The sequence below is a fragment of the Camelus ferus genome, chromosome 3, assembly GCF_009834535.1.
Source record: "Camelus ferus isolate YT-003-E chromosome 3, BCGSAC_Cfer_1.0, whole genome shotgun sequence".
Taxonomy (NCBI): Eukaryota; Metazoa; Chordata; class Mammalia; order Artiodactyla; family Camelidae; genus Camelus; species Camelus ferus.
The window spans coordinates 104,337,391-104,360,299 of NC_045698.1; the positions used below are offsets into that span (position 1 = coordinate 104,337,391).

Here is a 22,909-nt window from a genome sequence, read left to right on the forward strand (position 1 = left end):
TGTCTATTGATATCTCAATCTCTTATCCACTACCATAGGATGGTGGATTTTTCTAACTTTCTCCCCTTGCAATATACACAACTTCCCAGTTTATCTGGGAAGAGACATGAGCCAGAAACCTGGCTCCCATCAGCTGTTATTCATTTCCTTATTTGTTAAATCCCAGTATTTATACATTGGTTTTAGAATTGTTTAAATCAAAATTAATACTGTATTGTAGTTCTTATAACATCTACAAGTAAAATTTATGATGAGAGTACAAAGAATGGCGAGGGTAGGAGGAATAAAAATACACTATTTAAAGTTCTCACTTTATACTTAAGTCCTTTAAATTTCTGTATAAATTTTAGAATCCATTATAAACACTCAAGAAAAGAAATTACTGAGATTTTTGATTGGGATTGAATACAGTCTGTATATCCATTTGTAGAGAATTGATATCTTCACAATATTGTCTTCCAGTGATGAATTTGGAATATCCCTCACCTTGTTTAGGTTTCCTTTAGTTTTGTTTAAAACCATTTTATGGTTTTTGCTAGGGAAGTATTTCCTATATTTTGAGGAACTTATTCCTAAATATTTTTGTTTATTGTGTTGTTGAATATGGTTTCATATTAGATTTTTATATTTATGTATTAGTTTTTTCTATAGAGATAAACTGAATTTTCTCTATATATTGACCTTACATACACTAACTTGATAAGTTTATACATCGGTTGAGTACTTAGAAAAGCAGGCATCAAGACAGAGATTAAAAGTGCCAAGAGATTAATTGATAGACAGCCTTAAAATATAAGTGGAGAAGGAGTGTAAGTAGTTCGGGAAAGCAATTATTCTATGATGCACATCTGACACTTGTGAAAGGAGATAGCAAAGGCAGAAATAAAGGATAAAGAGACCCTCAGACTTTAGTGAATCTCTGAGAAAGCCTCAGTGACCCATGGAAGAGCATTGTTTCAACTTAAGCTATGTGGCAGATCTGGAAGTCATTGAATCTGGTGACCACCGATATGTGCACTGCTCATAGCTGATCTCCCTTGAAGGGAGATCCAAATGATGTACCACTTGGGCTGCCATGATTCCCTGTTTCTGCTACTCTGTCTACTTCTTCATATATGTTTGGGGAGCAACTGCTCCAGTGTCCAGTGGGCCTGTTTTCCTGAGGGTAAACTAAGAGGGAAGTTAGTAAGATAAACTCTGGTCACTGTTACTGCAGTTAGTCTTGGAACCACAACTGGTAATCAGTATCACCCTTTTGTACAGTCCATATTAATTCCACTTATCTCAGCTATGCTGGTCTCAGTGGCTTATTTGCTGGTGTAAGTCAAGCCATCATTCCTGAGATATTTGAGCCCCTGGTAACCATAACTTTTCTAGGCTGGGTTTACTGCATGTACCATTTATAGTCACAATTGGGAAAGGTAGTAGCAAGTGACATCCATATGAATTAATTGTTATACACATATTTCTTCTTGTAAATGTACATCTCTTCCTGTTGATTAGGGTCAATTACTCCTACCAAGATAAATGACTCTTCTTATCAATTACTATCCCTGGAAGTCTGTTGTTTCAAGTGGTAGTTTTAGTTTGTTTTTCAATGGGACTCCTGCAAGAATGTGCTTTATTTGGAGACCAGTACCTCTAGCGAGCACAGTGCCCGAAGTTACACAGATGGGAAGTATAAAGTTCCCAGTGGCATATTAGGAGAGATGATTTGTGGGACCACTCCTATCGGAAGATTGATGTGATCTTATTGGGGATGCAATAATATATAGTTGTCTCTAATTCAGTATATACTGTATTCTGAAGGATCCATACCTGATCCTTGCAGAGAATTGTCTCTGATCTGGTGCCTAGGCTATGCCTTCAGCAGGTCATTCCGATACTCTAGAAGGCCAGTAGCTTCTGGTTGGTGTTCTGTGTGTTACAACAATTGTATCCCATAGTCATGAGCCCATTCCTGTGACATATTTGCTGTGAATGTGGGTGGATGACATGTTGTGTAGGGTCCCATGCTTGTGAATCTGGTACCCTGTAAGCTCCTTGATAGTGTGTTCGTTGAGACTTTGCAAGCTGGAATTACAAACCCAAACCTGAAATAAGTGTGTGTTCCTATGAGAATGAACTATTAGCCTCCCAAGAGTGGGAGAATGGAAGGAACTTAATGTGGTCAGGTTGTCACCACGTTGATAATTGGTTGATAATTGGACCTGAATATACCTATTCAGGACACATTATTGATCTTTGTTGCTGGCCAATTGAATGTTCAGAGATAGGAATCACTACATAGTCCTAGATAAATAAGGTTCATATGCTGGCCCCATGCGTAGCCCCCATCTCTGCTACAGTGGCCACTTTATTCATGATCCCATTGTATTTGTACTGCTGTGTCTGAAGGCAAAGCAAACATCAAATGTATAAGTCATTCTGTCATCGTGGTTATTCAGTGCCCTTTTCATGATAGATGCTTTCTGTTTGGCGTTAATATGTGATATAAAGATCTTCTTACTCATGCATGTGCCAATATGTCCATCCACGTGTCTCTACTACAGCCTTTCCTTTCTTTTCCTATATATATATATGTAAATATATATATATTTACATATATATAAAATTTATTTACTTATATTTATTTATTTTTATATATATATATATATATATATATATATATATATATATATATATACTTTATTTATCTATTTTTCCCTCACCACAGGCTTCTACACAAGGTTGATGGTAGACTCTGTCCATTGTGTGGCTATAATGCAGCTGTCTCTTACTTCCAGCTTGCGCTGACATACCAACCCACCCATTTATAAACCAAGGTCAAGTTTTTTATACTTTCTTCAGGTAATTTACAGGACCCACCCCTGTGGTGATGTGTATGAACTGACTCATACAGAATCTAAGGGAAATTAGTAAAATTGTAAGATCTGTCTTCCCCTTTGTTTCTAATCCTGCCACCAAACTGACCTTAGATATTTCAGAAAGCATCCTTACACAGAAATGAAACTCTAATCCGTATTTTTTGATGACTGGTGTAGCCAAGTAGTCAATATTTTTTAATTAGTTTTTAACTGGAAGAGGCAATATACATCTGGATTGATTTGTCCTAGGGGTCAAACACTCTTTTATTTTTCTAAGTGTTACAAAACAATTTACAGGTTTTTGTTTCCCCAAGTGGATCCCCTCTAAATTCAGTATCAAGAATGTTTGTTTTTGTTTGTTTGTTTGTTTTTAACTCCTGCAAATAGAATATTATACTGACACAAAGATTCTTTTGGATGTACTTGTTTGAAAGAGTCAAAAGTGTATAGAGAAAAAAATCAATTATGCACAAAATGATCATTATTTGGACCATGATATGTTTTATAAAACATGGTTATTTTTATCACACGTGGTAAAATAATTCAAAATTTCCCCAATCACTCACTCATATCAGGAACTGTAAGATAATGCAGAGTTTTAAACATTCCTGTTGTATAAAATTTAAAGTATTTGCAGAAGAAAGAATCAGACGCTGTAACTTTAGTTGAGAAAACTAATGGGGCATATACTGATTTAAAATTAATCATAGTTCAAGCTACCTCAATAGGAGTTTCGAATTATTAAAACAATTTTAGATAGAAAGTATGGTATGGGTTTGGAAGTGCACAAATAAAAACATAGGATATAATTCAATTAACTCTAAATGGATTAAAGATTTGCACATAAGACCTGAAGCCATAAAACTCCTAGAAGTAAATATAGGCAGTAAGTCTTGGTGGTGATTTTTTGGATTTGACCTCAAGAGCAAAGGCAACAAAAGCAAAAATAAATAAGTGGAATTACATCAAACTAAACAGTTTCTGCAAGCAAAGGAAACCATCAACAAATGCAAAGGCAGCCTATGGAATGTGAGAGAATATTTGCAAATTATGTATCTGATAAGCAGTTAATATCTAATATTTATAAATACAAGGACTCATACAACTCAGTAACAAAAAAAAAAATCCAATTAAAACATGGGCAGAGGATCTGAATAGACATTTTTCCAAAGAAGACATGAAAATGGCCAGTGGGTACCTAAAAAGGTATTCAACATCAGTAATCATCAGGGAAATGCAAATCAAAACCACAATGAGGTATTACCTCAGACTTATTAGAATGGCTATCAATAACAAGGCAAAAAATAACAAGTATTGGTGAGGATGTAGAGAAAAGGGAACCCTTGTGCACAGTTGGTGGGAATGTAAATAGGCACAGCCACCATGGAAAACGGTATAGAAGTTCTTAAAAAAGTTAAAAATAGAACTAACATATGATCCAGTAATCCCACTTCTGGATCTATATCCAAAGGAAATGATATCAATATCTTGAAGAGATACCTGCACTCCTTTGTGCATTGCAGCATTATTTACAATATGCAAGATTTGGAAACAACTGAAATGTCCATCTATTGATGAATGGATAAAGAAGATGTGATATATGTAAGTGGAATATTATTTAGCTTTAAAAAGAATGGAATCCCTGGTATGATACAATGTGGATGGACTTTGATGGTATTATGCTAAGCAAAATAAATCAGACACAGAATGACAAATACCTTATGAGCTCACTTAAATGTGGAATCTAAAAACAGGGGCAAAAACACAAAACTGAGCTCATAAATAAACAGAACAGATTGGTGGTTGCCAGAGGCAGGGGTTGGGGGAGAAAATGGTTGAAGGGGGTCAAAAGATACAAACTTTGAGTTAAAAATAAATAAATGGGATGTAAGGTATAGCATGGTAACTGTAGTTAATAATGCCAAATGGCATATTTGAAAGCTACTCAAAGAGTAGATCTTAAAATTTCTCATCATGAGAAAATAAAATTTGTGATTATGTATGATGACTGATGTTAACTAGACTCATTGTGACCATTTTGCAGTATTTACATATATTGAATTGTTGTGCTGTACATCTGGAACTAAAACAATATGTTAATCACTCCTTAATTAAAAAATAGGACATAATATTACCCTGTTGACAATTAGCAGGGCACTCAATGAAGTAGCTTTAGAACTCCTAATTTGTTGCATAGTTTTTCTATCAGTAGATAAGTAAATCCACTGATTTTATTGTGTAATCTCTGATTTTGTATGTCCCACTTTCTATAGGAACTCTGGTTGCAAAATAGAATATTTATCAACTGAAATATTAACTCATTATGAAATCACTCTTCTGATGAAAGCTCACAGATCTATGTATTTATATAGTTGTAAAGCATCTTCAAGCCTGCCAACTTCTCCCTTCTCCCTAACAAAGGGATTTGTGTGAGAGAAAATAAACACTTTTCTGTGCTCTAATGCACTTGACTAATATAAACTTAAAGAATCTCAACCTCTTTGTTTTACTAGTGGTTCTTGTGCCAAAAAATCTAAGGGAGGTTTGCTCTCTGAATATGCACTGATGGATTCTCATTCCATATTCCTTTTTAAAAATCTTTTTCCTCTCCTGTTAGTTCTACTCGAGTGGTATACTAATAAATGCCACCTGTGAGAGGGTATCAGTGCTCAAATAGTGCGAGATATGTAATTGTACCTTGCAGTTTTAGTACTCCCTCCAAATATCTTCAGGAACACCATAAACCTTCTAAATGCTATGTTGCCCTATCAGGACACTATGCAAAAATGGGCACATACAGTACTGAGTATCCTAAGGCTCCCAGAAACACCCTGGCAGATCACTGTGTGTCCTTCGTATGATCTTCCCACTTTTAATGTTCTGCCCACTGTCTTCTTTCTTGGATGAAATGCTCCTTATCTCTGCCCTCTGGGACTTTGCTTTCCCTTTCCTCTGCTGCCTCCTGGTGTGGAATTTGTTTTGACGGACTCAATGTGTTTCATCTTCCAGGATCACACTGTGCCAACCCTTCTCACAAAAGGCACTTAATTAGTGCCTCCACTTGGAGGTGCATTATCTCTCTATGTTCACCTTCTTCTGAGGTGGTCCTTGATGATTTATCACTTTCCAGTCTTTCAAAAGTTGTGCTTTGCTGATAAGACAGAGCAGAGGACATGTGGTTTATGAGGCAGTAAGTCAATCCACAGTCCATCAGGAATGATTCTGTGTACTTAGGAAGATCACACCTTAAAAAGTGAACACAAATTCCTTGTTCCAGTTTGTCTTCTAGAAAGTAGGGGAGAACCTTTTGTTGACATCTTAATTTCTATCAATTCTAAATCAGTGCTTTATTTTTCTTGAGCATTTGTGGGGGTGGAGTGAGAGAAGAATAAAGGAGCTAAATTGACAGCTTCATTGAAGGCTTCTCAAAGAAGCTGGCCAAAAAATAAAATAAAATCCAGGCTTCTCTCTGTAGGGAATATGTCTGTGAAATGCATGAAAAGGATCCATGTATTTTATCCAAACAGCAGGTGCCTCTATTTCTTTCCAGAAATGGTTTCACGTTGTAAAGCTGAGCTCTTTGAGCTCCTCCGTTCTGTTCATCCTTGACTCTGACTTATGGCAAGCCAACTTCAGTTCTGGTGTGTACAAGAAGGGCTCTATGTCAGAAAAAACCTCCACGATAACTCTAGTGACCCTAGGGACAAACAACCTGTTCTAAACACCATAGTTGTCCGTGGTTGTTAGAAGAAATTGAATGTGTGATAGCGTAAAGGGAAAGCAACTTGAAGGGGAGAAGTTATGAATTTGTTTCCTGTTTCATATGTTCAAAATGTTTATGTCTTGAATAAGTAATTTCTCCAATCTGCATATGAATTGAAATAAATGAGTTAATTTAACAATACTTTGAAAGACTACTATGCATTTAACCCTATTCAAGGTGCGTTTAATCTATATTTAAACAATGATCCCCGTCTTCGTAAAACTAACCTGTTAGTAGAAGAAACACACAGTAGCTAAAGACCTAATAAAGAAGTAAATTTTATAGGATACTAGAAAATAACGATTGATTTTTTAAAAACATAGGTTGGCTAAATGGGAATTGGGAGTGTTGGGATAGACATGTGGGTATGTAATAAAAAATAAAGTAGTCAGGACAGCCTTATTAGGAACTGGCATTTGAGCAAAGACCTTATGGAGGTAGATTTAGCCAAATGTTTATCTGCTAGAAGAGTATTCCAAGCAAAGGGAAGAGCTAGAGTACAAGCCCTTAGGCTGGGATGGGTCGCTTGGCATAACTGAGGTACAGCAAAGCAGCTGGCATCCCTAGCATGGGTGAAGCGGAATGAATAGGGGTGAGAATAGTAATAGAAGTTAAATGGCAGGGAGGGTCACATCATGCAGATGACTGTAGGCTGTTTCAGAACATCAGCTCTTACTACTTCTGAAATAAAAAATTATGGCCGGTAGTCTCCACTTATAAACTGGTAAAAGTGAGTCATATCTTTTAGGGTCCCTTGGTAGATTTGTATGCTTTTTGTTGTGGTTTATGTCCTTATTCTCATGCAATTACCAAATGCCTGCTCATCTCGGTTTCTTGACCCCATGCCCATTACATGCAGGCTAATACCTTAAAGAGAAAAGTCACATAGGATACTGGACTTATTTCAGTGTATTCCTCCTTTATCTGAGATCTTGGTCTCCCAAGTCCTGGCTTCACTGGTAATTCTCTGGTGCTTTCAGAAATTACATATGTATATATATACATAATATACATATATGTATATATAGTGTGTGTTGTACATATATCATTTTATATAATATATAAAGTATAAATATTTATATAATAAATTATATTTTTAATCAAGTTTTTCTAGTTATTTTCAAAGAATTGTTTTGATACAAGGTGATGTGTTACAGCTGAAGGCAAAGGTTTCTCTAGAGAAAGTGGAGGGTCTACTTAGATTTGCTCATTATGCTGACTGCTGATGCTTTGTTATGAATGTGCAATCACATGATTCATCCGGCCATCCCATGTGTCTGACATATTTTATAGTTAAACATGAACTTCTCAACTAAATCTTAAAAATACCTAATGGTTAGAAAATTCCTTATCTCTGGGAAAAGTGGGACTCAACCACCTTTCATGTTTCATCTAATTGTAAGATTTAGTGGTTTCAAGGTTCTAAAATACTAATTGTACCAAGTTTTCTATTGAACTTCTGAAATTTATTCTTATTTGTTTAAGATATAAAATATTTGTCATTAAACATTCTTTTGAATAAAAATGTTATATGATGTATATTTATTATATTAGTTTCCATTCTTTAATGGAAACCAGGAAGATGTTTAACACATAATAGAATTTCATATATGGAAGTGTATTCCAAATATACACCATCATAAGAATAATCTGAATGCCTTTACATAATAGTTTCCTGAGGTCACACCATTAAAATGGATTAGAATTTCCAGGACAGAGTTATTGGGTCACAATGGATTAACAAACCTACTGCATATATCTTATGATCAGGGAACTTCAGAACGTAGAATGTGTGTATGATTGAATGAAATGCTGTATCCAAATAGAAATCCTGTGAGAAAGCTGGTGTTTGGGAGATATTTACCAGGCAAGACTAATAGAAAGTTGCTCAATGAATGTATACATAAATGAAAGAAAAGTCATATATAGTAACTTCCTATTCATCCATCCTATCCTTAAGTTACTAAAGGCAGTTCAAAAACAGTGTGACCAAATTATTTCAAGCACTTGTAGAAATTCTATCAACAAGCTATGCAGTATTTTTTTGCTTTAGGTAGTAGATGCACAAGAACTAGTGTTTGTCAATGTCTGCATTAAATCTCTTTTTTAAATTCACCATATATAATTACATGCCTACTATATACCTGCCTTGGTGACAGACAGTAAGGACAGAATGGTAAGCAAAATAGATAAGGTTATTTGCCTCAAGCAACTTGCACTCAATCAGTTAACAATATTCCAAAAAGTCAATTTGAACTCATATTGTTTATTTGAACACTGTCTCTACCATAAAATAAATGTTTATCCTCATAAGCATGCTTTTTTCCAGCTTGGGCCATTGGGATCTCTTTCATTTGGCCAGTGTCTCTTTGACATGCCACCATTCTTTTGTTATTTGAGGACTTCCTTGTTTTCTGGCAGTATAGCATGCCCCAGTCTCAACTTGTTTATTCCTTGCCCGCCTCCTAAAATTGGCCATTTCTCTAGGACTTCTACTTCATTTAATTGGAGAATAGGATTAGAAACCAGGATCTAAGTGTTAGGTAGGCTCTCTGCTATGGTAATACCATTGTTTCTAGGATCTCTCAGCTAACAGAGCAGGGAAATATATGTGCACATACTATCTCCAGTGGACAGACAAACAGAATCTGGGTCCACTTTTCTAAAGTTTACTACTTTCAAAGGATCCGCTCCAACCACCTGGAATCCTAATTAAGGTCACCAAGTCCCTTTTTGTTACCCCAACCCAAAGATCAGTAAGACATAACACGTGAACAGAAGGCCTAAACATGTGAGAGAAAGTGCAGGTGTGAAGTCCTCTTTACACACATAGAAAGGCGCTACGTGCTCTCCCAATCCTCTGATAAGCCTGCAAGAATGTGTACTGCATTAATAGAAAATAGACACTTTTGAATCTCAGTGTTTTCTTCAGGAGAAAAGGAACTATTATTTCTGGAAAGAATGCTATGCACCAGGGCTACCTCCCTAGATTCCCCACATGACCTACCTCACACAGAGAAGGTGGAGAAGACAAAGGTGAACAGCTCTGGAGATTGATTATCTTGTTTGATCTTTCTCCTGGTTCACATAGGTTCAACTGAGGAATTCTTTCATCTGTGAGTGAGGCGCTTGATGGGGGTAAGGCAGATGGCCCAGGGCAAATTAGACACAGGCCATTCAGTGTTCTGCCTAAAGGCTCTAAAAGTTGAAGAAGATTTGAGAACAATTTGATCTAATAAACCCAGAAATATGGGGAGGGAGAAAGGTCATCAGAGTGGTTACAGATTCTAAGATGAGGAAGTTTTCCAAGGAAGTGGCCTAGAAAGGGGTGAGAGAACCAAAGCAAGAAAAAGAAGAGTCTGGGGAACTGTAATTAGACACAGACATTACCCCTTGGGAATTTTCTCTCCTAGAAGCACATCCGGCTCAAATGAGTTATTCATTTTTTAAAAATTTTAACCTTTTATTATCAGATAATTATAGTTTTAAATGAGGTTTTAAATGTTTATAAATTTACCCTCTATAATAATACATTATAATTCCTACATACAATCATGCTATTTCTACTATCCAAACTATCTAGGAAATTGTTTTATTTTTATGTCATCTTAGAGCTATTTTGTTCAATTATAATGTGTATACATTAAGAGTCAAAATAAAATTGTTAGAACAAGTTAATAGATGCACAATTTCTGTCTTTTATACTTTCAAGTATTTGCACCTAAAAAAAATCTTCCTATTTTTTTCCAAGTCTTCTGTGTGAAGAAGTTATTACTGTCTGATTAAATTAATTCATAGGTATTTTGTCTTCTGCAAAATGATAACTCTGGAGTAAAAGGTAATTTACAAAATGTCATAACATAAAATCTACCTTATGAAATTTAGTATCATATGGAATATAGAGATGGAAAGAGAGAGGGAGGGAGGAAGAAGATGAAAGAGCTTGTTTCAAGTGGTAATGGGTGAGCCCTGCACACCAAGCCTGTTACTTCAATTTAGAAATCCTCAAAATAAAGCTGGCTTGAAAATGGTGAACTAAATAATCATTAAGTTCTCCTATCTAATACTCTGAAATCAATGATGTTTAGGAGAGTGTTTTAGAAATAGAAGATAGAGTCAAGTTTATGGAGGACAATAAAAGCAGAAAAATGGATCATGGAATTCCATGCAGGCAGGTAACGTTAATGATCTGGAAAATCAAAGAAGCCATAACCCTTAAAACTGAAGGCAGCCTTGTAATCATATCTTCTAGCTGTATATAGGTGGAAGAATATGGCCACCAAATGGATCCTATCCATAAAGAAGTCAAAGACAGACATGCTTAAATCATCTCATGTGGGGAGATATATACCAATATCTAAATTACAAAGTTGAATATTGTGCTTATTGGAAAATCAGATTCATTTATACTCTAGGTAATAGTTTGCCTTACTCTTCAAGTGGTCACAAGGCTGTACTTGCCTTAAAGCAAATCATCTTATCAGATGAAAGATAAATTATCAAGTGCCATAAAGAAAATTCCTTAGGTTCTTCTGGCAAAAAGTTCAAATAATTAACAAGACAGGAGAACTAGTCTGGTTCAAATAGCTCAATAGGAACATGTAAAGCAAAATACATTTAGAAAGCCTTTATAAAAACTCTCAGGAGGAAAAAACTCCCAAACTCAGTCTATGAAGCCACTATTATACTCTGATACCAAAACCAGACAAAGACACTACCAAAAAAATAAAATTACAGGCCAATATCTTTGATGAACACAGACACAAAAATTCTCAACAAAGTATTAGCAGACTCCAGTAACACATAAAAAAGATCATACACTGTGATCAAGTTGGATTCATCCCAGGACACAAGGATGGTTCAACATATGCAAATCAATCAATGTGATACACCACATCAACAAAAGAAAACACAAAAACCACTTGATCATCTCAATAGATGCAGAAAAAGCATTTGATAAAATTCAACACCCATTTATGGTAAAAACTCTTACCAGAGAGGGTATAGAGGGAATGTATCTCAACATAATAAAAGCTATTTATGACAAACCCACAGCCAACATAATAACAGTGAAAAGTTGAAAGCCTTCCCACTAAAATCTGGAACAAGACAAGGATGCCCACTCTCACCACTTCACTTCAACATAGTATTGGAAGTCCTAGCCATAGGAATCAGAAAATAAAAAGAAATAATTCGTGATATTGAGCATTTTTTCATGTGCCTATTGGCCATTTGTATGTCTTCATTGGAGAATTGCTTGTTTAGGTCTTCTGCCCATTTTTGGATTGGGTTGTTTGTTTTTTTATTAAGCTTTATGAGCTGTTTATATATTTTGGAAATTAAATCTTTGTCAGTCACTAATTATCAGAGAAATGCAAATCAAAACTACAATGAGGTATTGCCTCACACTAGTCAGAATGGGCATCATTCAAAAGTCCACAAACAATAAATGCTGGAGAGGGTGTGGAGAAAAGGGAACCCTCCTACACTGTTGTTTGTAGGATGTAGTTTGGTGCAGCCACTGTGGAAAACAGTATGGACATTCCTCAAAAGACTAAAAATAGACTCACCATATGATCCAGCAATCCCACTCCTGGGCATATATCTGGAAGGAACTCTTAATTCAAAAAGATACATGCACCCCAGTGTTCATAGTAGCACTATGTATAATAGCCAAAACATGGAAACAACCTAAATATCCATTGACAGATGACTGGATAAAGAAGTTGTGGTATATTTATACAATGGAATACTACTCAGTCATGAAAAGAAAATAATGCCATTTGCAGCAACATGGATGGACCTAGAGATCGTCATTCTAAGTGAAGTAAGCCAGAAAGAGAAATACCATATGATATCACTCATATGTGGGATCTAAAAAGAAAAAAAAAAAAAAGGACGCTATGAACTCATCTATAAAATAGACATTTGAGATTTGCAAATGTTAACCACTGTATGTAAAAATAGGTTGAAAAAACCCCACAGGTTTCTTCTGTATAGCACAGGGAACTGTATTCAATATCTTGTAATAAACTCTAATGAAAAATGAACATGAAAAAAAATGAAATTCTTGAGTTACAGATGAAAAAACATAAAACCTACTGCGCATTCTGATCCACCAGTCTGTCTCCACTTGTCTAATGGGAAATGAAAAGAAGCAATCCACTGATGCAAGTTTCAAATCAGACATCTGTCACATGCTCATTTTCACTTTATCAGTTTAAGTATGAGAAACCCAGTAAAATTACTTGATAGCAGTTGTTTCCTGCATTTTCTGGGATCTGTGAAGTGGTTTAACTCAGGACTGGAAATTTTACTCACCAGAACAAAAAAGAAATGCAAAGAAAATGATGTAAATAGCTTCGATTCATGATGAGAAGAAAGGCATTTTATCAAATCTGTGGATGAAAACTTCAGAATGGTTTATAACTCATGAACAGGGAAAAATCCTGATTTTTCTATGAAGAGAAAAACAATCCACAGTCCACACATGATGAATTTCTTATTGGTAAAGGGACGGTTCCAGCCCCCTGGATTCCTAATTTAGGTGAACCTTTTCTTTTTCTTCTCTAAACCCTCACAGGTGACCTGAAAGTTCCAAGATAGGTGAGAGAAAGCCTTGGACCAAGTCCTGTTTGTACAGGCAAGAAGCGGCTGCCTACTTCCCCAGCCCTTTCCATCAGCTCATAAGGAACCTGGTACATTTAAGGAAAATGAGCATTTGGGGCAGCCCTCACAGCACTGCTGCACCCTCACTGGGGCTCACTCCCTAGTCCTCACCTGAACTCCCTGACACAGGGAGGCCATAGAGAGTGAGGCCACCGCCTCTGGAAACTGGAACTATGTGCTTCACCTTCTTCCTCAATCTTCCTTCTAGCTAAGTTGCTCTTATTGGTAGTGGGGAAAGAGAAGGGCCAGGGCAGACAAAACAGAGCCATATTCTGTGTCGTTGCAGGGGGCTGTCAAGTAGATCAGAGGGATGCTTCACAAATACTTCTCAACAGATCTTCCCTCAGGTGGAGGCTTGGGGACAACTTGATCTGATGAATCCAAAATTATAGGGAAGAGAGCTGGTAAAAAAAATTTTTCTAAGATAGAGAAGTTAGAGATTCTAAGATAGAGAAGATAGTTGAAAGCTTTCCAAGCAATTGAGTTGGAAAGGAACAAGAGAATTAAAGCAAGAAAAGAAGAGTTTGATGAACTGTCATTAGATATGTACTAGATAGACCCTTGGTAGCTTTCAATACCAGAAATGAATGGTCTTCAATTGAAACTTTCTTTTCTTTTTCAATTTTTTTCTTTTTTTCCTTTTCTTTCTTTCTCTTTTTCTTTCTTTCCTTTCCTTTCTCTCTTTCTCTCTTTCTTTTACTTTGAGACAATTGTAGATCTACAATTGTAAGAAGTAAGACAGAGCAGTCCATTTTAACCGCTTTCCCCTAATAGTTTACATACATCGTGAAAAACTGTTATTGTACAATTTGACAACCAGTACTTGATATTAGCTAAGACCTTTTTAGGAGTCTCACCACTAAGACTGTGGAACAAGTGTTTGTCGTTGAGGCCTGGGCAGTGGTATGTTTTGAAATTTCCAGACCAGTCAGGACCAGTCAGCTTTGAAGCCTGGGCCAGAGCTCAGGCTGCGAATTTTCTGGGGTAGAAGAAAAATAGAAGCTGGGGAGTTAAGTTGAGAGCAGATGAAGCAATGCCCTAAATTTGATATTCAATAATTTTATCTTTAACATAGGTAATTGAAGACACTGGAGGCTTTTCAAGTAAGTGAGATATTTGATCAGAGTTACCTTCTTCCTTATTAACTAATCTGCTTCACAGTCTGAGTCACTGGAAAGAGCTTTGGCAGTTGAGATAGGGTCCAAACTCTATCTGTCCTTTACTAATTTTGACTCAATATTTAGACTTGCTAATATATACTTTCTTATTTTAAATATGAGAGTAATAATTCCTAACTCCTTTGCTTGTCTTAAATGTTACAGGTAAAATCCTTAAACTGTCTTCGTTTAAATTGTGTAGTTGGCAAACATTTGTCACTCTGATCCTACCTACTCCTTTTTCACAGTGAAGAAACCCAGTATTTAGAAAGAAACATTTAAGGTATAGCCCAGTGGTAGAGCACATGCTTAGCATGCATGAGGTCCTGGATTCAATCTCCAGTACTCCATTAAAAAAAAAAAAATTTAAGATGAATACTTTTCCAGGCCAATTTAATCGAAGGACCCACAAGTAGTAAAGTGACTGTTAGTCTCTTTGAATTATTGATTTAGACACCATCAGAGATGCTTGTAATAGACCATTTCTTTTGGGGCAGGATATTTTAGGGAAAAACAAACTGAAGCCTAGAGGTGAAGTTATGTGAAAGCTCTTTATATGTTCCATACACTTATATATATTTATTGACAGAGATTAAGAGCAGGAGAGATAATCTCTGACTCACAATTGGCTTCTAAATTTACCAGAAAAGGAAATGTTAGGTGTGTGGATTTTTTTAATACAACTTCACGAAGAAAAAAAATGTATATCGTATTCAAATTATGTCAGAGATGGTGGTAAGAAGGAACACACTATGAATTTGAGAAGATAGACATTTTAAAAGACAAAGTCTAGGAACTTAGAGCAGTCTTGATCTTTCCTAAGTCATTATTACCATTAAGTGGGGGGCAAAGAAACTCACCACTCTGGGCAATAATAGAGATGAGCTACTTAACTTAAGCATGCAAAGACACCAGCTAAGATTAATACTGGACCCTCCCCTAGGTGAGTGACTAGTACGGTTTTTTTTTTTTTTTAAGAGGCCACATACGCTTAAAAACTGAATTATTTAAGTCCAAATTTCCTAAATGTTCAAAAGTGATTGGATTCTTCTAATAAGTATCATACCACAGGAGAGACCAAAGGGGTTTGATAACAAAACCAGGAGATAAAAGTACTGGGCTAGAAACAAGGACAATTCTTTGTAAACCATGTTTCTAGAGGTTGGAGTGTGATGCTTGAATTCTTTCTCATAGGAAGGGAAGTGCGTGTTGAATAGAGAATGAGCATACTTGCAGACAGAACATGATTATAAAGTTGAGTAATCACTAACTTCCAGGAAATTTCTTTTTTATTAATTTAATTTTCATGATAAAAATGCGTATATTTAAAGTGTACAATATGATGATTTCTATACATATTTACATAGTAAAATGATTATTACAGTCAGGCTAATTAATATATCATCTCCTCACCTAGTTATCATTTTTTGTATGTGATGAGTACACCTGAAATCTACTTTTAGAAAATTTCTAGTATTCAGTATTATTAAATATAATCATAATGCCATACATTAACTCTCTAAACTTATTCATCCCACATAGCTGTAACTTTGTGCCCTTTGATCATGTGCCCTCCCCATTTTCCTCACTTCCCCACCCCTAGTAACAACCATTCTACTCGCTGCTTCTATGTATTCAACTTTTTTAGATTCCACATATTAGTGAGATCATGCAGGGTTTTTTCTTTCTGTGTCTGGCTTATTTCACTTAGCATAATGTACTCCAAGTTTACCCATGTTGTTTCAAATGGCAGGCTCTCCTTCTATTTAAGGCTGAATTATGTACGTATATAATATATATAAATGTATGTATTTTCACAATTTATTTATCCATTCACCCATCAACTGACATTTAGGTTGTTTCCATATCTTGGCTATTGTGAATGCTGCAGTGGCTGTGGGAACACAGATATCTCTTGAAGGTACTGATTTTATTTCCTTTGGGTATATACTCAGAAATGGGATTGCTGGGTCATTTGGTGGTTCTCTTTTTTAGTTGTTTGAAGAACCTCAATACTGTTTTCCATAGTGGTTGTGCCAACTTAGATTCCCACCAACAGAGAGCAAGGTTCCCTTTTCTTCACATCCTCTCTAACACTTCATAACTTTTGTGTTTTTGAAAATAGCCAACTAAACAGGAGAAAGGTGATACCTCATTATGACTTTGATTTGTATTTCCCTAATGATTAGTGATGCTGAGCACTTTTTCATATACTTATTGGCCATTTGTATGTATTCCTTGGAAAAACGTCTAGTATTCAGTCCTTTTGCTTATTTTTTTTTAAATTGAGGTGTTTGACTTTTTGGCTATTGAATTGTATGTGTTCCTTATACATTTCGGATACACATAACCTCCTTATCAGATATGTGGTTTGCAAATATCTTCTTCCATTCTGAAGTTATCTTTTTTCTTTTGCTGTGCAGAGCCTTTTTAGTTTGACGTAGTTCAACTTTTGGTTTTTGCTTTTGTTGCCTGTGCATTTAGTGTCGTACACAAGAAGTCATTGCCAAGAGTGGTGTTAAGGAGCTTATTCCCTATATTCTCTTCTACGAGTTTCATGCTTTCAGATCTTACATTTATGTCTTTAACCTATTTGAGTTATTGTGTGCATGGTGTAAGATAAGGGCCCAATTTCATTTTTTTGCATTGTGATTTGTTTTGCCAACATCATTTATTGAACAGACTATCCTTTACCTTTTGTTGAAGATCAGTTGACTGTATATATGATTGTATATGTGAGTTTATTTCTAGGCTCTCTATTCTGTTCCATTAGGGTATGGTTCTGGTTTCATGGTAGTACCATACCATTTTGATCACTATAGCTTTGTAATATAGTTTGAAACCAGGAAGTATGAGATCTTCAGTTTTGATATTTCTGAAATTGCTTTGGTTCTGTGAGGTCTTTTGTGGTTCCATACAAATTTAGGATTTTTTTTCTATTTCTGTGCAAAGTGCCATTGGAATTTTAATAGGGATTGCATTGAACCTATAGATGACTTTGGGTAGTATGGGTGTTTTAACAATATAAATTCTTCTGATCAATGAACACAGGATATCTTTCCATTTATTTGTGTCTTCTTCAGTTTCTTTCATCAGACTTTTATGGCCTTCATTGTATATATCTTTTGCGTTCTTGGTTAAATTTATATTTAAATATTTTATTGCTTTGATGCTATTGTAAATGGGGTTGCTTTCTTAATTTCTCTTTCAAATAGTTCATATTGTATATAAATGCTACTAACTTTTCTATGTTGATTTTGTATTCTGCAAATTTACTGAATTTGTTCTAAAAGATTTTTGGTGGAATATTTAGGATTTTATACATAAAAGGTCATGTCATCTGCCAACTGAAGCAATTTTATGCAATGTATTGTAATGGTGCATTTATGAAATCTACATTTGTCTAAATCGAAAAATTTTACAGCACAAAAAGTAAATCCTGATGTATGTAAACTAAAACATTATTTGGGAGGTTGGAGGATACCTAGGTAGAATGCAGATGGTAACAAATTAATCTAAAATGATCTAACTGTGTTACATGTGTATGAAATAACCTAAAGGAAGGGGGTAGGGAAATGAGGTGCTGACCTAAGTAACTTTAGTCATAAGTGGAGTCCAAGAAAAAAGGCAGAAAGTACTCCACATAAGCACTGTACGCTAGTGATAAAGTTATTTTTTTTTCCCCAAAAGTGTGCAGGTTAACAATTCTGATACTACCATACCTGAAGACTCATTCTGTTGTACATTTTCTTTGGTGAGTTTTGTGTCAAATTTTTCAATATAATGAGTTTAAAATTTTACCATTTTCTACTTCCCAATCAATTAGTATTAACTTACTGGATACTTGTAAATCGATGATTTTATAAAGATATTTTCTACAATCAAAGCAGAGATTAAAAAGTTAAAAAATAAGAAAATAACACAGTTTATGGAAAAAGTACTCACATCTGTTTGCAGTAGAAATTCTTATTTATTGCCTATTTATTGCAATTAATAAGAGGATTTTTGTGGCATTAGTAAAAAAAAAAAAACAACCTAAAATGAGCCAACTATTTAAAATGTTTTATTTGAAAAAAAAACTGTAATATGCTATTTTTAATAACCTCATACTCTACTTGACAATATAATTTTTTGTGTGTAAATTTTTAAATGAGCCGTCCTGCTACTGGGGAAGAGAATGTCTTGCATGTATTTACTAAAACAAGAAAAATATATTAGCATTCTGTCCTACTTTTGGGGTTCTAGCTAACACCTCACAGCTTACCTTATTCTGAAATGGAGGGACAGCTTTGAGCTTCAAAGGCAGATAAGTTGTCTGCAGAGGGATTCATGAGTCCACTTCTTAGGTAAAGCCTTGACTTTAGTAGATTCAGGGCTGGCAAACAACAAATTAGATGGTCAAGCATTGCCAAAATTAGAACACATCACCCCTCCTTACATTATGCATTTCACAATTGTGGAATCTGGGCCTCTAAGGGAAAAAGAATTTAGTTAAAATTCTTCAGTTAGAGATGAACAAAGACCTAAAACCTACTGCCCATTCTGCCCACCAGTCCGTTTTAGCTTCTCGAATGTGGGAAATGAGGAAAAGCAATCCACTGATGTAATTATTAAAAAAAGGCATTTGGAACTGTTTCAGTTTACTAGCTTAAGGATTACAAACTTCATAAAACAGCCTTCTCTTTTTTCAAAATAACAGGAGTTACTTCCTTCATTCTCTAGGATATGTGGTATTTTGCCCAAGATTGAAATTGACTGGCCAGAGTAAAAAAGGAAATGCTAAGCTAATGATGAAAATAGCTTTGATCCATGGTGAGAAGAGGGACATTTTTTCCAGGCTGTGGAAGATACCTGTAGGAGTGTTTGTAACAATGGTACACATATTAGATGGAAAGAAACCAGAGCCAGGTTCTCGAAATTTCCTCCCTTCTAAAGGAATTGCTCCAACCTCCTAGAGGACTATACCTTTTTTCCTTCCCCCAACCCTACAATTCAATAGAACCTAAGTCATTATTGGAAGGCTTCCCCAGAGATGTTTAAGAAGGTCCAGGAAAATAACTGTCAACAAACTGGAAAGCAGACCTCCTGGCCACGGTACACACCAGGACTGCCACCCTAGAACCCCAACAAGTGACCTGACCTGCCTCACAGGGAGAAACTGGGGAGTGGTGGTGGTGACTCTGAGACAGTGGCTGTCTTGTTCACCTTCCCTCCTCAGCCATCTCCTTCCTGCTCAGTCTGTTTCATTGGTTGGCTGGTGAGGAGTTTGACTGGGGTGAGCTTGATGGGCAGGGCAGATAAGACTCAGAGGTATGCTGTGTCCTCCCTAGGAGCTGTAAAGGAGGTCATGAGAGATGCTTCACAAGTAATTGTCAATCTTCCCTCAGCAGGAGGCCTGGGGGACAACTTGATCTGATGTACCCAGAAGTATGGAGAAGGGTCAGAGATCCTAAAATGGAAAAGGCAGGTGAAAGCTTTCCAAGCAAGTGAGTTCAAAATGGTACAGAGAATCAAGCAGGAAAAAGAAGAGTCTAATGATAATCAGATAATTCAGGGCCTGCACCCTAAAGATTAAAAAAAAACTACAGGCATGTTAGAATTCCGTGGGAAATTTTCTAGAGTATGAACGCACTATCCTGCAATCAACAGTGTGAACTGGTAGTTAGAGGAGGCCTGGGCAGTGGGACTTTGTAAAAGCTCCCAGAGGAGTCCCCTGTGCAGCCAGGTTTTGGAGAAGCTTGTCTTGGGGACGGGATGCGAGTATATATATTTCTAATTGAGACATACTGACATGCAACATAGAGTAAATTTAACGTGTACAACATGATGATTTGATAATTTATATATTGCAGTGATACCATTGTATTTTTTATTATTTTTTAAAGCTATTTATTTATGTATTTATTTTATAATATCATTTTTAAGTTGAAGTATAGTTGATATACAATACTACATGTTATGGGTATACAATATAGTGATTCACAATTTTTAAAGGTTATACTCTATTTATGGTTATTATAAAATACTGGCTGTATTCCCCATGTTGTACAATACATCCTTGTAGCTCATTTTACCCCTGATCCTTTGTACCTCCTAATCCTCCACCTCCATCTTGCCCCTCCCCCTTCCCTCTCCCCACTGGTAACCACCAGTTCCTTTTCTACATCTGTGAGTCTGTTTCTTTTCTGTTATATTCACTAGTTTGTTGCATTTTTTTAGATTCCACAGGTAAGTGATGTCTTATAGTATTTATCATTCTCTGTCTGACCTATTTCACTTAGCATAATGCTCTCTAAGACCATCCATGCTGTACTTACCTAAAACCTCGGTCATGTCACTTAATTCTTTTTTTCCGTTAGTAAGAACACTGAAGTTTATAATACAGAATTGTTGACTATAATCACTACCCTGTGCATTAGCTCTCCAGATCTGATTTTTTTGGAACAGGAGAGAGTGAAAGCTGGGGAGTAAATCTGGCAGTGAATGGGACATTGCCTTAAGTTACATGGTTCCAACTACATTACATGGGACATGGTAAAAATTTGTGCTTTACATCAGAGATGCTTGAGGGACACTTTGGAGATATTTGAGGCTCTTTTTCAAAGGCAGAGATTCATTCATTGTTAGCTTCTCCCTAATTAAATCATCTCCTCAGTCAGACTCAGTGGAAAGATCACTGGCAGGTGAAGGATGGAGTACAAATCCCATCTGTCACTGAGTAACCTGGACTCAGGTTCAACCTTCAGAATCCACAGTCTTCTTATCATAAATATACCCATCTTATATAATTACGATAAATAGGGATAAAACAAGAGAAGTCCAAGTGTCTATGCTTTGAGCAAACACCCAAGTAATATATTGTTTGTTCACCTTTGGGAATTTAATTATAGTCACCAGAAGTATTCATGTGTTTCAGCCCACTAACCAACCAAAGAAAGAAAGGGTATTTAATAAAGATGATATTATTTAACATTTTATTGACTGAAATATCTGATTATAAATTGCATTACATTTTCTGTTATCAATGGTTTTTCAACTGTCATGGAATAATTGAACATAGAAAATAAGAATTGCTTATTTGCAGGTTCTTAGAGTTGGAAAAATTCTTCAACATTCTGTTCTCCATCTTGTGTACCTTAGGGGGCTTTGTCTGGTCATCTAGGAATTCAAGGCCTGACTGAGAGGACTCATCGCTTGTAGAATCCATGGCAGCACAGGATTGCAATAAAAGTCATAGAAGTGTGCGCCTGAGGCACTCAGCACTCACCATAATGACTAAAATCGAATTTTCCACTATTTTCGCTGTAAAGGAAGAAAAACAAATTATATTGTAAAAATAGGAAAATCACCTGATCTTGCACTGAGTGCTTCTCGGGGAGGAGCACCTGCACGTGAGGCAGTGAGAAGAGGCTGTGCTCCATTCCAGGAGCAGCGGGGCCCCTCGGAGCCCCCAACCCTGCCCAGGTCCTTCTGACCAGGCGCTCCTCGACTCCTCCTGACTCAGCCTTGGAGCCCACCCAGGCCAGAGAGAGGATGGATTTGCCATTGTTTGAGTTGCTCTCTGTTAGAGAAGCCACTTTGGGGATTAACTGAGAGGAAACACCTATGTGAGAAAATGAGGTAGGAAGTAGCCAGGCTGGCTGAGCCTGGGACTGCAGGCTCCCTCTGGGGTAGGGGACAGGAAGGGAGGTGGGGTGATGTGTCCTGAATGCCATGGAGTTCAGCAGACCAAGTGGACCATCAGAGGAGTTTCTTCCTGGCAGGAAGTGCTCAATTTGAGGGATTTAAATTTCTGTAGTCAGGCTGGTTTCTTGCTCAGTCCTGCTCCCTGTAGCTCGGAGCTACATTGTGGAGATTATCATTCAGTGTCTGGACTTCAGAATTACATTCTATTGGTCACCAGACTGCCGTTAGTAAGTCATAATAATTAAATTAAGTTAAATTGATTCCTGCTTTTGCAGAATATCCTGGAGGGGTATGGTGAGAGGTGAAATCAAAAGTACTTTTAGAAATGAGAACTTCAGGGAAAGGTACAGGTGTGTTTTCTGTGGCTTTTACAGAGAGAGCACAGTTATTTCCCATTTACACTGTGTCTAGACTATCGGAAGCATGGGTGTTCCTCTCATTTTGTGGTGGTTTCTTCATTATTTTGGAAGAGTCAGTATTTAGTCTTGTGTTCTTACAGCTTTTCACTGCAGAAAACGCATCTGTTGGAGTAAGTTTGGCCATTGGTTGCACAGACTGGATCCATTTCTCTGGTGCAATAATGTAATTGATCCACATACACATCACAGTTTGGCTATTAAACATAAAGAGACAACAAAATTTTTCAGATAATGAATTTTTGGAATAAAATGTTCTTTGTTCTTAATACAGTATGCTATGCATCAAAATGGAATGTATCCTACATTGAGGTTTAAAAATAAACATCAAGGTACTTACATAATGCTTAG

General features: G+C 36.3%; 1 protein-coding gene across 4 annotated transcripts in view; it reads right to left on the reverse strand.

Moving 5' to 3' along the window:
* LOC102512215 (sperm-associated acrosin inhibitor) overlaps nucleotides 1-22,909 on the reverse strand; it is a 269,442-nt gene that overhangs the window by 166,110 nt on the left and 80,423 nt on the right. For 2 of the 4 annotated variants that reach the window (XR_004318792.1, XR_004318793.1), the window contains exons 8-10: nucleotides 22,640-22,755; nucleotides 21,592-21,758; nucleotides 18,721-18,831 (exon numbers count right to left, since the gene is read on the reverse strand). Coding sequence is in view for 1 of the 4 variants with exons in the window: in XM_014560755.2 (XP_014416241.2) it covers nucleotides 21,713-21,758; nucleotides 22,640-22,755 (162 nt within the window). In the remaining 3 variants the exon portion in view is untranslated. Of the gene's footprint in view, nucleotides 1-18,537; nucleotides 18,832-21,413; nucleotides 21,759-22,639; nucleotides 22,756-22,909 lie in introns of those variants that run through there. The other 2 variants (XR_004318794.1, XM_014560755.2) reach the window with 2 other exon arrangements.